At 42.7% G+C, this 14,552-nt stretch overlaps 1 protein-coding gene across 1 annotated transcript in view; it reads right to left on the reverse strand.

The window, feature by feature from the left end:
• Nucleotides 1–6,373: 6,373 nt before the first annotated feature.
• LOC114686815 (carcinoembryonic antigen-related cell adhesion molecule 21-like) overlaps nt 6,374–14,552 on the reverse strand; it is a 42,959-nt gene continuing 34,780 nt past the window's right edge. Inside the window, exons 5-9 of the mRNA XM_037201467.1 lie at nt 10,054–10,180; nt 9,719–9,866; nt 9,233–9,284; nt 8,172–8,196; nt 6,374–6,501 (exon numbers count right to left, since the gene is read on the reverse strand). Of these exons, the coding sequence (XP_037057362.1) occupies nt 9,273–9,284; nt 9,719–9,866; nt 10,054–10,180 (287 nt within the window). The 3' untranslated portion in view covers nt 6,374–6,501; nt 8,172–8,196; nt 9,233–9,272. The remainder of the gene's footprint in view (nt 6,502–8,171; nt 8,197–9,232; nt 9,285–9,718; nt 9,867–10,053; nt 10,181–14,552) is intronic.

Genomic DNA, 14,552 nt, shown 5'->3' on the forward strand with positions numbered 1-14,552 from the left:
GGAAACATCCCCAAAATTAGTCTTGGGGAAAGGTTTCTGTTTTTGTCTTTTAGGAGAATGAAGTTTAAGGAATCTGAAGAACACTGGACAAATGAGACAACTGAAGAAAAGGGACAAATCATCTATCCCAAGAAACAGAATGAAATGGTGTATGGGTATATATTATCTAAAAAATTTTATGTCTTCCTAAATGTTTTTTTCTGCTTTTCTCTAAAGATTTAACACTATTTGTCTTCTAATAGTCCCAGTTCAATTAAAATTTAAAGCTGACTTTGGAGTTGGAGAATGGCTCTCTCCTTCTTTAAACTCAAGCATGTTGTTAAAAGGAAAATGCAAACTCCCTGTATCATGCCAGAATGAAAGAGCCATCTTCTGCTATGGTACAGGACAAAAGCCAAATTAATTAAGGGACTATTCTATTACTAATCTCAACTCTTTGATTCTATTCTGATTCTTTAAACTTTTCTTAAAGTATGAATTTTATATCAAAATTTACAAGATTAACATATATAGATATACAGATATATATACATTTTAAACTTTGTTAAGATATGAATGGTCATATAGAGTACTAACCAATTCTAGAAAAAAAAGGCTTCAATTAGCTGCATATATATGTCTTTGTGTTCGAGTCTCTTATCAGTTTTCTTCAGGAAATCACGGTCAGGCCTAACATCAACTGAAGTCTCCAGAAAGAAGATGGGGCCCCACAACAACAACAATTCCACGTGGACAATAATAATATCATTAAGCTGACAAACATCATCCACAGATCAGCTTTGAACTACAAGGTGCTCAGAGCAATTTTGAGATGACTAGCTGAGATGATCCAGTCACAAAGACTATTTGAATAAGGACTTGAGATAAACCCTGAACTTTGGCATTATACACAGACTGGATAATGAAGGATATAGTTACCTTTCCTAGAATTTGACAATTAACCTAAAATTTTTCTTTCAGGATAAAGAAAACTTCGTCCATACCCAGCAGGAAGCAATTTTAAGAATATGACGCCCACATTCCCAAAGAGGTGGTGTGGGGTGGGTGGTTTTTTGGTCTTTTTAATGGGTTTTGGGTCTGGGATAGTTTTCAGTGTTTAGGGGGTTGGTTACAAGTTATTGTCAAGGGTTAGGAAAAAGCCTAAGCAAAGGAGATTAGATTTAAGGTTCTTATTAATAAAAAAAAAGAAAGAAAGAAAGAAAGAAAAGAAAAAGACAATTACTAGTTTTAAATACTTTACATTGGATTGGATTGTTTTATATTGTATACAAATTTGAAACTGATATTGTTAGAAAATGCTATATGTATATTTCTAATTGTATTTATACCATTCATTTAACAATGTAATGCAATTTTCTGATCCCTGAATGTTATTATTACCAACAATTAGGATAAAAAGAAATGAAAGTTAGTAGTTAGACATTACAATAGAACTTGTAGTCATATTAGATATGTTTTAAAAATTGAGCAGAGATGTTTTAGACAGGTCATCTTCAAACCCTTCAGAGATCTACAGAATATGGCATTTAAAATGTTTTAATAACTTAGAAAATTTTTCTTTTTTGATACATGTCGGCTCCTGGCAGTACCTACCTACTTCAGAGAAAATATGGGCATTGAAGAAACTGCATATGGAGTCAATTTTCATTGTGGCAAAAGTTAGCCACTGGACAACAAAGTATCCTCGAATCAACAGGACAAAATGGACAGACAGAACATGAAACAAAGGACTACTGATTCTTGCCAAAACAAGTGTGGTTATGGCTTTATCAAAAGGCATCTTCTGAGGCCAGGACAATATGGCCCCATCCCTGAAGTGACCTTCACAATCCGGAAAAGGTACAGTGCCCTTTTCTTCGAAGGCAGCTTAACAGGCAGAGGGCCGATGGCTTCTGTTGTGCAATGGAACAGCAGCTGAAAGCTCATGCCTCTCGAAAGTAGACTGGCATTTAATAGAGGGATGTAGAGAAGAAGGGGATGCTGAGATGAAGCCATATATACACAGCCAAGAAGAATGGACAGCTGAATTAAAAAACTGTCAACAATTTCCAGAATTTAAAATCCTGAATCATGACAGGACACTAGTGGAATTCAGGTGTTTCTGGTACATGGACTGCTCTCACCCAATGTGAGGTTGAACTGTTGACCTTGTGTACATCCTACTTCACAAATGAGTATGCCAGATACACTAAAACTATAGGCTGAAGATGATGCCCCAACACTGCGGATAAACCTCAGGTGACTGCCCAGGTAGCTGGCTGTTTCTGTCAACTCACAAATTTTTTGGAAGTTGCTTGCATGCACTTCCTGTTTTTATTTTTGTTAGCTAATATTATTCCCTTCTTGGGTCTCTGAGGGAGTTGAACATTAGTTAGTTATGGTTGAAGATTAGTTAGTTATAGTTGAAAATTAATTAGGATAGAAAGTGCATTAGATACATCTTGGATTTACCAAAATAGGATAGATAATGGAATTATTTTCTCTGATTTGTCAAATACCTGTTTAGGTATTTATTACTTGTATATATTGTATATAGTTATTGTACTTTTGTATATAGTTTTTCTTTTGTTAGTTATAACCTTTTGCTTTTTTTTCTTTTTATTAAAATAGAAAAGGGGAAATGTAGTGGTATTCTAATTGTACTAAAATGTGATTTTGATTGTATGTTAATAAATAAAGTTGCCTGGGGGTCAGAGCTATTAGAGCCATAGACATAGTGTGGCGGTGGTGGCACACGCCTTTAATCCCATAGATCTCTGTGTGTTCAGGGATACAGCCAGCATTGGAGACATATGCCTTTAAGATCTAGGGGGCTGTACATTCAGACAGTGACGAGGCAGTCACGTGTTTGGGTTTACAACCAATGAGAAGGCAGAATGACTAGAAAAATGACTTACACACAGGAAATAGCTCTCTTTCGAGAAGCTGGGACACAGCAGGAGGAAGGGTGAGATTTTAGCTCTGAGCTCTGACCTCTTGGCTTTCTCTTTTACATTGTTTCTGTGTTTCTTATTTAATAAGACGGTTGGTTACATCTACACTCGCTAACTTCCTGTGTTGGTTGAGCTGTGGCAGGTCTGCTCATGTCCTCTTGACCTTTCTGGGATGTCTTCTGTCTAGGTAACTCCCCTGTGACCACCCTGTCTTTCCCTCTGAGTGACACCAGGAGGGAAGGGACTGTCAGGAGGTAAAGTAGCATCCTCAGAGACATGGAAAGAAGATGGAATGTTAGAGTAGGCTTGTGGGAAGAACCTCTAGGTGTTTGGACTGGTTGGAATCAGGTGTCTCAGTTAGCTTTCTATTGCTATGACCATGACAAAAGTAACTTGGGTAGGAGAGGGTTTCTTTTGTCTTATGGTATAGAGTCCTATGATGGGAAGTCATAGAAGGAACTGAAACAGAGGCCATGGAGGACTGAGACCACCTGATCAGGGGTGGCATTCCTCACAGTGGGCTGGGCCCTTCCACATCTATTATTAATTAAGAAAATGTTCCACAGACTTAACTACAGGCTGTGGGGATCTCTGCAAACACCATGGCCCACAGAGTAATGAACAATGTGAAGCAAGAAGGAAATCCTGTTCAATAGGACTCAGGAGCCTGTGTTGGTTCAGACTTCAGAATTCTGGCCCCAGGAAGATTATTTGAGACTGTTTAAACATAGTACAATCTGGAAAAAAAGTTTCCTGGTGTATCATAATTTCATATGCACAAGGAGACATAATTACATTGAAACTCTTTTCAAAGCACATGTCACTCACAGAGATCTTCCTGCCTCTGCCTCCCGAGTGCTGGGATTAAAGGCGTGCACCACCACCGCTAGGCCTCCCCTTTGTTTTAACTAGAAAAGAGGAACTTCTAGCCCCACAGTAGAAAAGTCATTTTCTCCTCCGCCAATCCTATGCTTAAATCTACCAGAAGTTCCTGGTATTAAAAAAAAGAACCTCTGGCTCTCCATCCTCTTCAAAATTTATGAGTGATAAGTCTTATATATTATTTTGTACATGTTTACAAGTTTCTATTTTTTATACTGGTGACATTTATTAACCATCTTATGTTTTTTATATTAGACAGAGTGTTCTCTTATTATTCTCTCCATTAAAAGACTGTCAGTTCAAAAGTGTTAGCTACTATTGGTATTGTTGGAGGCACATGGCTGGGAAAACTCCTATAGAAAGTTCTAAATATATCCTGCAAAACAATGTGCCAACCCAAAAACTGCACCATGGAGTTTGGGTATACCCTCTTTAAGATACACAGAAAGTGGATGGTGGTGGCCCACACCTTTAATTCCAGCACTCGGGAGGCAGAGCCAGGCAGATCTGAATGCGTTTATGGCTAGCCTTGTCTACAGAGCAAGTTCTAGGACAGCCAGAATTGTTACCCAGAAAATCTCTGTCTTGAACCCCCCCCCCAAAAAAAAAAAACCCGACATGTCCATTTTTATCATGTGGTAATAGAGCCCATATTGAAGTCTCTTCTGAGTCTCCCAATTCCATGATCCATTAGGAATACAGAAGATGAAATTAAAATGGAAAAGTTGGAAGAGGAAGACTGGGATGTGTATCTGACTGCCTGTGGCACAGAAAGTCCTAGGAGTGCAGTGATCCTCTGAGGGCTCTCAATACTGGAAACCATTTCAATAGTCACTAACCAAGATAATGGCCAAGTCACATGGTCACCTCTATCTTGATGAAGTCACCAGCCAAGATGGCAACAAAGTCACTTGTTTTCTTTCTGTGTGGTGAGGTCAGCTCATGATAAATGAGCCCACACTTCACAAGGGCATGAGTCCATGGGGAATATAGAAATGTGGGCGGCCACTGCTTTATTTCTCAAACAATGGATCTCAAGCATGGATATAACAGAAGAAAGTACCCAGAATACAGGTGTGTGGGCCCCAAAGAACAAAGTAAAGACACAGAGGAGGGACCGCCATGATCTTGATCCAAGACAGGGTATCCATATATGTCAGCACAGAGGTAATTATGAATGCAAAGTGGTCTAATTTTGATTTTCCTTTGATCTCACTGAGCTCCTAGGTAGAAACTAGGATCCACAAGGCCCTCTGTAGGACTTTACTTAGTGGTCACTGCTCTGTGTTTGTGTACACGCCCTGCCTGTCCCTCTATGCCTGTGTATGTGGGTGGTGATAGTGTTGGTGGTGATGGTAGTGATGGTGGTGGTTGGTGGTTTGCTGGCATGTATGTCTGTACTTTGTGTATATGTCCGGTACACCCTGGGGAGAGAAGATGGTATCAGATCCCCTGACACCACAGTTACAAAAGGTTTTTAGCTGTGTGGTTGATGGGGATCTGAGTCCTCTGGAAGAGCAGCCATGTGCTTATATCCACCAAACCACCTCTCCAGCTTCTATCCGTGGCATCCTTTGAGTTGCTCGAATGTATGAAGTCAGGTGGGAACAGGCATCTAGTCTTCCTGGTCAACTAGGTTCTTTCATGATGCACCCTTTTCAGTCACTACTCTCCTGTCACAGCAGTGGGGCAGAGGTGTACAGGGAGACAGATGCAATTAGAACAGAGGGCCCCACAGAGCTAATTGTTGACAAGAACAGGAAATGTGAGCAAGAGAGGAATCTGGAGTATGTGATAGGACACTGGATATTCCCCAGTAGGAGAAGGAGCTAGTTTCGGGGAGCTAAGGAGACAGTAGTGTGTGGGAGGAAGACCTGAGAACAGAGTGGGCAAATGTCAAGGAGTGCTTTATGTGCTTGCTGAAGGCTTGGCCACTTAGCTTTGTGGGACTAGAGAACAAGTCACAGCTGAGAGGTGAAATAGAATCCCAAACAGACACGAATGGGAGATAGTGTCTCTCCATCATGGAACTGCAGCTGTGACCAACCAAGACAGTTCCTGTTTGCAGGACCTTGGATTTCATGACCCACCATGTGTACAGCAAAAATCCCATGTCAGGAAATAGGTACAGAGTGGCTGCCACTGGACTCCTAGAACTGTACACCAGCCACTCTACATTGTCATCCTTCTGAGGGCAGAGATCGCATGCCAGGAACCTGCACACATCGTCACCTAACTGTCAGAGGACTTTCCCCAGTGGAGGTCATCCCCTACCACAGCCCATTTTTCTCTGCCAAAGCCAGTTTTCTGGTCACTACTCAGCTGGCTTCATGGCTACAGTGGACTTTGTAAACCTCTCTTGCTCTGTGGTCTAAAGGGTGCAATCCCTCACCAGCAATCCCTTCCTGCTAGCCACCGGCTACCCAATCCATTATCTGCCTTTTCTCTGCTGACTCTGAAGGCTGGGGTTGCAGGATTGTGTCCTTTGGGGCCTCTCCTCCCCTTTCCCCCATAGCGAGGGGCAGGAGACTGGGAATACATGAGCAGCAGCTAATGGCACAGGTCCCATTGCTGTGTTTTTACTTCAGAAGACAGTTGCTGTTGCTGGTGGAGATGGGAAGACTGAAGTTATAGATTTGGGTTGCAGGACATTTTTCTTCAGTAAATAATATGAAGCTCCATCCACCTGAAAAGTATGATCATACAGTCAGTCTCAAGACAGAGAGAGATACAGAAACAGAGACAGACAGAGACAGACAGACAGAACATGGGTGCATCTCAAAGGACAACTTGCAGGAGGGGTCTATCCTTTCACCTAAAGGTTTGGGGAATGAACTTAGGTGTCAATTTGTAAACTGCACTTTACACACTAACCCATGTCTTCTGCCCTAATCCTGGTTTGTGTGTGTGTGTGTGTGTGTGTGTGTGTGTGTGTGTGTGTGTGTGTTGGTGTGAACCAGCTCTCATGTAGCCCAGGGAGTCCCCATGTTCTCCAGGGACCAAGTGCTGTGACCACAGGTGTGCTCCACTGTGATTCTGTGGATCAAACCTAGTCCAGGGGCAGCCATGCAAGCACTCTAGCAATAGGACTACATTTCCAGGCTTTAAATTCTCTAAGTGACCATCTCAATTGCTAAGAAGAATATAGGTTACTATGTGGCTGGAGCCTTCTGGAAAGGAACAGAGACACACAATAGTCCCCTCCTTTATAGTCAACCCACATGGTCTGTTTGTCCTGCACAGAACAACATCTCATGAAGGCCTCCTGTGCCAGAGACTTTAGAAGACAGCACCCGGCCCACTTTAACATGCAGCCCGTGGTCCTGGCCATTGTCTACTCTCGCTCCTTGAGAGCCTTTCATCTGCAGTGGCCCTTTGGCCAATGTCCACCCTCACTGTTGAGCATGCCTCTGTGGTGATATTGTATTCCCTAATATATCGTGCACCCTAATAAATTTATCTGGGGTCAGAGAACAGAACAGCCACTGGACAGACATAGAGGCCAGAAAATGTTGGCACTCACACCTTTAATCCTAGTCTTCTAGAGGCAGAGATCCATCTGGGTCTCTGTGAGTTCAAAGCCACACTGGAAACAGCCAGGCATGGTGACTCATGCCTTTAATCACAGGAAGTAAGCCTTTAATCCCAGTAACTGATGTCAGAAAGCAGAAAGGTATTTAAGGCATGAGGACCAGGAACTAGAGCTGGTTAAGCTTTCAAGGTTTTGAGCAGCAGTTCAGTTAAGATCCATTTGGATGAGGACATAGCGGCTTCCAGGCTGAGGAAACAGGATCACCTGAGGAATTGGCAAGGTGAGGTGGCAGTGGCTTGTTCTCCTTCTCTGATCGTCCAGCATTCACCCCAATACCTGGCTCCAGGTTTATTTTCATTAATAAGATATTTTAAGATTCATGCTACATGCCTCCATCATTCTATAAGAAACCTGCCAGTCTCCTACATGATAGGATGCCTCTTGTCTGAATCCATCTGCCAGACTACAAGGGACTAGGATGCTGGGCAGAGGAGGGAGTGAGATCCCAGAGCCTGCACTTCTGACTGGTTGGAATGGAGTCTTTCCTTTGAAGGCCAGAGCAGGTTCAGATGAGAAGAGACAAGGGAGAGGGGTGTGGCCCTTCCTCCTTTGGATCTGTGCTGGGAACTACACAGGGGTTAGCTCACCCCACCTGTAACCTCTTTTTTAGTGGGCAGAATTTGGGTGAGCAGGCTAAGGGTAGGAGAGATGCAGCTTCTCATCTGATGCAGGAGGAACTAAGGACACACAGTTGTGGCTCTGAGTGTCCCCATCTCTCCAGAGACAATTGAGAGGAAGCAGACAGTGAAAGTGGCAGTGCTTACCTCATTAGGAGAGTTGTCATGTGACCTGGGGAAACAAGAGAAGAGTCACCAGATCATGGAAGTGCAAAGCTCAGCTAAGACTTGTGATTTGTAGATGAATGAGGCTGCAGGAGGTGGTTGCAGATGTGGGGTGGGAGTTGAGGGGGGTGATGCCCAAGTCCAGTTAGAGATTTTGCATCCTCCGGAGTCTGTTTCACAGACTTAGCTTATTAGGACCAGAGGAGAGGTAACAAGAACAGAGACCTGAGTTATTCAGTTCAGGAGTTCTGCAAGTTCACAAAGCCTTGATTATTCTTTCCTCAGTGATACTTGTGACTGACTTTTTCCTATGACAAGGAGGAGCACAGTGATCCATGGCACCCAGAGCAAACACCACACACAGAGCAGAGCATCTCCCTAAGGGAGAATGAATTCCCACAACCTTCACAGATATCAGGGAAGGCATTAATGTGAGAAACTTGCTCTTGGCTGGAAAGGGGATGAGGACCTACAGCACCTGAGGGCTGGTGGGTGCTGTGCAATATTTGTATAACTATGTAAAGACATGTTGCTGTTTTAGCTTGCCTGCCTAAGGCACCTGACTTTTCTAAGAAAAAGCTGAATGTCTAATAGCAAGGGAGGAGGTGTATGTGGGACATCTGGGTAGGAAGAGTAAGTCGGAGGAGATATTTAGCTCAAAAAAGAAAGAAAAAAAAGAAGCCATGGAGACACCAGGGGCCAGACAGACAGACAGCGAGGAAGCAGGAAAATAGGATATACAGAATGAAAGAAAGGTAAAAAGGCCTGAGGGGAAAAATAGATGATCAGAAACAGTTTAAATTAAGTTAAAGGAGCTAGTGGGACAAGAGTAAGCTAAGGCTGAGCATTCATAATTAATAATAAGTCTCCGTGTCTTTATTTCGGAGCTGCTCGGCAGCATAAAGGAAATGCCAGCCAGGGGTTGAGAACAGAAGATCTGCTCTGTAAGTCAGTCAGGAGACAGTGGCTGGTGTCCAGGATGCTGTGGAAGGATGGACAGGTGGTGGGACCTTTGATTCCTGAGGGTCAGTGCCTTTACTTACTGAGGGTGGACAGGTCCAGTTGTCCTCACTGAGCATGCTCTTACTTCTTGCCCTAAAGAAATGGCAGACACTGTTACTGTTGTTTGGTTCCTCAGTTGGGAAGGACCCTGGGAGCCAATGTTTCCTGGGAGCTGCCTGGTGTCCTTGCTGTGCATTCACACCATGGCTGCCACTGCCTTTCTTGGTGCTGCCTCCTTTTCCAATCTAACCAGCCCCTCCTAGCCTTTGCTCCTTTTACCCCATCATATTAGCTGTTTTCTAACTGGTGCTGGGGATGGTACTTTGGTTAAGTGGCACATCGCAGGCCCAAAGATCTGTTCTTTTCAGTGCTTTGCACATTCGGTCTTCACAACCACACACCCTTTGTCTCCCACTGGTGGGTTCTTTTTTCACTTGTCAAGGGGACCCTGATTTTTCTGCCTCCACTATGCTATCTCAGTCCCTCCCTCCATCCCTGCTGCTGTGACAACAAAATAGAGAATTTACTTTTGACTTCTTTTTCTTTTGATGTTTCATATCTGAGGCTTCTTTTGAGGTTGTATTGAGGTTGGATGGCTCATTGGGGTTGGATGGCTCATTGGGATTGGTTGGCTCATCGTCCACTTGTTTAATATCGTTCTCAATTTGTGGCTCCCTGGTGAAAGATGAAGTCAATTTACCTCCAAACTTCATGGGGAAAGGAAGGCAGTGATATGAGGAACACATCACACACATAGCAAAGAGAAGAAGATGGAGTCCAGACACAAAGGGAAGGAAGCCTCTTCCCTTTCCCAAGCATGGAGGGAATGGAAGAGTAGGTGGAAGGGTGTAAGACACTTCACCTGCCACGATGGCTGCGCCACAGGAAAACCAGTACAAATATTACTGCAATCAGCCCCATCAGACATTGGGCAACAATGCCAATGATACCCTTTAATGAGGGTACATGTATTGGTTTTGGAGGTTGACCTGTTATGGACAGAAAAGAGAAGAAGCATCACCATAAATTCATCCTCACCGAGCAAGTGGACAAGAACTCTGTGATTGTGTGTGACATCTGTTTGTTCCTTTGGGGAGTGTACTTCCTGTGAGAATGTAGATTAGGAGAGGTGAGGCAATAAGCAGGGTATTCTCTCCTAGTACTCCTGTAAGTACTATGTTTCTAGGCTGGACATGTGTCTTCCTTCAAGTCCTTGCCTGTGGCGGGTGGGGAGAGTGTGTGCTTTAGGCTGCAGTCTAATTCATATCCACTCTGGCAGTGCTTGGAAGGATCTGAAGATGGGAGAAAGTCATATATAAATTTTTACATTAACATTACAGTTGTTTTTAATGATCACATCTTTTTCTCATTGTCCTAATTGTGGTAGATGTAAATATTCACCTCTCTGGTTCCTGTGGCTAGGAGTTAACTGAAATTATGTTGAGGCTGAGTGTACTCTAAATGGCCACTTTTTCCTCACAGGGACTCTGTCTTAGAATCTGTGTTGAGGTAATAAAACACCACAATCCAGGGCCACAACCTTAGGGTGGCTGTACCCCCAAAGAGCTAGACCCACCCACACCAATCATCGTTCTAGAAAATGTCCCATAAGATTTCCTACAGGTCAATCTGGTAGAAGGGAGGCATTTTCTCAACAGGAGTTTCATCTTTCCAAATGAGTTAGTTTGAGTCAAGTTGATATAAAACTAGCCAGCATAGACCCCCAACTCTCAGAGCTCTCAGCCAAGGGTATGAAGACAAACATTCTTTGGTGACACACAGTTGTAATATAGCAGGTGACTCTCTTTCAATAACCCAGTCTCCACCTAGCATAGACTGTTAGGCCTGTACTGCAGCCAAAAGCACACTCCCTTCTCCCACTACAGGCATCAGCACTGTGGACACAATGCTGGGGCCCTCTAGGTTCCTCCTACCATCAAACAATCAGTAAATGGATATGCAATTTAAAAAAAGAGAAATATGGTGCCATCTGTGGGGTGTCATGCCTATAATCCCAGTAGTTGAAGGATGGGGACAAGAGGTTGCCATGGGCTCAGGATCAGGCTAGACTACCAAGTGAGTTCCAAGCCAGACAGGGCTACATAGTAACACCCCATCACTGTGGGATGTCTTTCTTTGTGCTGTGAATATGTGTTGCTCTGAATGGTTGATAAATAAAGCTGCTTTGGCCTATGGCAGGGCAGGATGGAGCCAGGCAGGCAAATCAGAGAGAGAGAGAGAGAGAGAGAGAGAGAGAGAGAGAGAGAGAGAGAGAGAGAGAGAAGAAAGGAGAATAGGGCAGATGCTGCTAGCCACCACCAGGAGAAGCAAGAAGTAAAAGTACTGGTAACCCACAAGCCATGTAGCAAAGTATAGATTCATAGAAATGGGTTAATTTAAGATGTAAGAGCTAGCTAGTGAGAAGCCTGAGCCATTAGGCCATATAGTTTGAAAATAACATAAGTCTCTGTTTGTTCATTTGAGATCAAGTGGCTGTGGGATGTGGATGGGAGGGATTCGTCCAGACTGCAGGGCCTAGGCAGGACACAGGAAAACTTCTGACTATACCCATCTCAAAAACAACCAAAACAACCACCTGCAGCAAAACCTACCACAGCCACAACCAGAAAGAGCACCAAGTCAGACCATCCCTCTGATCAGTCCTACCCTGTGGCCAAATGATCTTTGACAAGTGTGCTAAGAGTTGAGCAGTACAGAGGATGCTCAGGTAGAGGGTTGTTCCATGCCCAGGTCCTGTTTCTTAATTCCTTATACAAACATTGACTCTAAGTGGATCAATACCTAAATGCAATAACAAAGCTTATAAAACATTTAGAAGAGAATCTGTGATGTACGCTCAGTGACATTGGATTTGGCAGTGATACTCTTGACCATGACACAAAAGCAGAGGTGACAATAACAACTAAACAACAAATCAAGCCTCACAAAAACTGCAAATTTCTGTGCATCAAAGGCATTGTCAGCTGTGTGATCCAGCGGTCCCACTCTGGGGTGTGTAAAACACAGGGACTCATGATCTGTTGAAGACAGAGCAAAGATCTATATTATTCCTTGCTTTGTCACTCGAAAAGCAAGAATGGAAAATTAAGGACTCATCCATCAGTGGATGACTGGATAAAGAAAATGTGATATATGAACACACTGTAATACAGCTGAGCTTTATGAAAAGTAAATTCTGTGTTTTGAGAACATGGATGGACCTGGGGGGTAATACGCTAAGTGAACCAAGTTTTGTACAGGAAAATAAACACTGCTTGTTCTCGGTTTCATGTGGAATGATATTGTGTGGCTTTTCCTGAGAGGTGGGAAGACATGGCTTTCACCACTGTCCTACTTCAGGTTTTGATGGCTGTGAAGAGACACCATGACTACTGCAACTCTTATAAAGAACACATTTAGTTGTCGTGGCTTGTTTACAGTTTCAGAGGTTCAGTTCATTATCACCATGATGGGGAACATGGCAGAGTGAAGGCAGGTGTGGCACTGGGGCTGAGAGTGCTACATCTTGCAGGAAATAGGAAATCAACTGAGACAATTAGTGGTATCCTGAGCATAGGAAACCCCAAATGGCACCCCCACAGCGACACACTTCTTCCAGGAAGGCCATATCCACTCCAACAAAGCCACACCTCCTAATAGTTCCACTCCCTCTGACATTATGGGGGCCAACTACATTCAAACCACCACAACCACACAGGTGGCAACTATGAGATAGACCAATGAAACAGTTAAAGCCTAGTCTAGCTTAGTGAACCTTAGTGAGAATAATAGTGTGGGTGACTCAAAGGCAGCTGCATCACTGTGAAGCCCATCTTAGAATGTGTTACAACTCATGAAAGTCCCTAGAGCCCTATATCAGATCCTAGGGCCTGACAGTCTCTTTCTTAACATTCCTATGAATATAGTCTTGTCTGACCTTGTTTTTAAAAAAACAGTTTGTAGCTGGAGAGCTTCTCTCCAGGTCCCACCAAACCCCAGCAGTCCTGTAGCCCACTTATAAAATAAACACAGAGACTCTTATATTACTTATAAATTGTATGGCCATGGCAGGCTTCTTGTTATCTACTTCTTCTATGTTAAATTAACCCATTTCTATTAACCTATACTTTGCCACGTGGCTCGTGGCTTACCGGTACCTTACATCTCCCTTGTCATGGTGGTGGTTGTGCTGTCCCCTCCTCAGCCTTCCACTTCCTCTAATTCTCTTCTCTGTTTCTCCCACCTATCCTTCCTGCCTGGCTACTGGCCAATCAGTGTTTTATTTACTAACCAATCAGAGCAACACATTTGTCATACAGAACATCTGAAAGCACTTCCCCTTTTCTTTATTTTTTTGTCAAAAAGGAAGGTTTTAACTTTTACATAGTAAAATTACATATAACAAAAAAATTATCAAGCAAGTATTACAGCTGCAATATTTAGTCTATTTATAATATCTTGTCTATTTGTACTTGGTAACATAAAGAAGATATCCTATCTATCTTATATTTGTGAGTCTAAGGTTTAATATATAACTTATCTTTTATCATAACTAAGGAACATTATATCTAGTTTCAACTACATCAAAGACCTCAGAAGGATATAATATTACCTGAGAAAGAAGAGAAGGATGCAAGCAACTTTTGGGAGTCTTGAAGGGTAGACAGAGACAGCTGGTAGCCTGGACAGTCACCTAATATTCCTTTGTAAAGTTGGGGCATCTGTCTTCAGCCCACAGGGCTAGAGTCTCTCAGTCATTTCTCTCTGTGTCCTGTAGAATGTCTGGCAGTTTCCTCTGTGAAGCGGGAACCGGAAGGACCATTTCACCAAGCAAAGTTCAGTGGTCACCTTTCTATGGGTCCTACATGTCCAGTCGATCAAGCAGTCCAGGCAAGAACAGTTTCTTGCCCAAATGGCTATTTTTGCCAAGAAGATAAACTCCATAATGGAGTGTCTTCAATGCCCATCCTCCTCTGTGAAGTAAATCGGTGCTGCCAGGAGCAGACATGTATCACTGTCCAGAAAGTCTAAATTTTTAAAATATTTTAAATGCCATATTCTGTAGGTCTTTGAAGTATTTGAAGATTACCTATGAATCTGAAATATATCTATGAATACCTAGAAGACTTAACTAACATGGCTACGAGTATGATTTTCATAGATGACTAATTATTAATCTATTTTTTAATTATCCATTACAATTTTAAATGAGCTGTACAAACATAATACCTTAAACAAGAGTAGAAATATACACACAGTATAACAAAGTTAACTTTAAATTTATATCAATAAACTAAAATTTATACCAACGTAAAACATTTCAAACAAGTTGTTGTTCTTTAAAAGTAGGTTCAGCAATTT

The sequence above is a fragment of the Peromyscus leucopus genome, chromosome 1 (genome assembly GCF_004664715.2).
Source record: "Peromyscus leucopus breed LL Stock chromosome 1, UCI_PerLeu_2.1, whole genome shotgun sequence".
NCBI lineage: Eukaryota > Metazoa > Chordata > Mammalia > Rodentia > Cricetidae > Peromyscus > Peromyscus leucopus.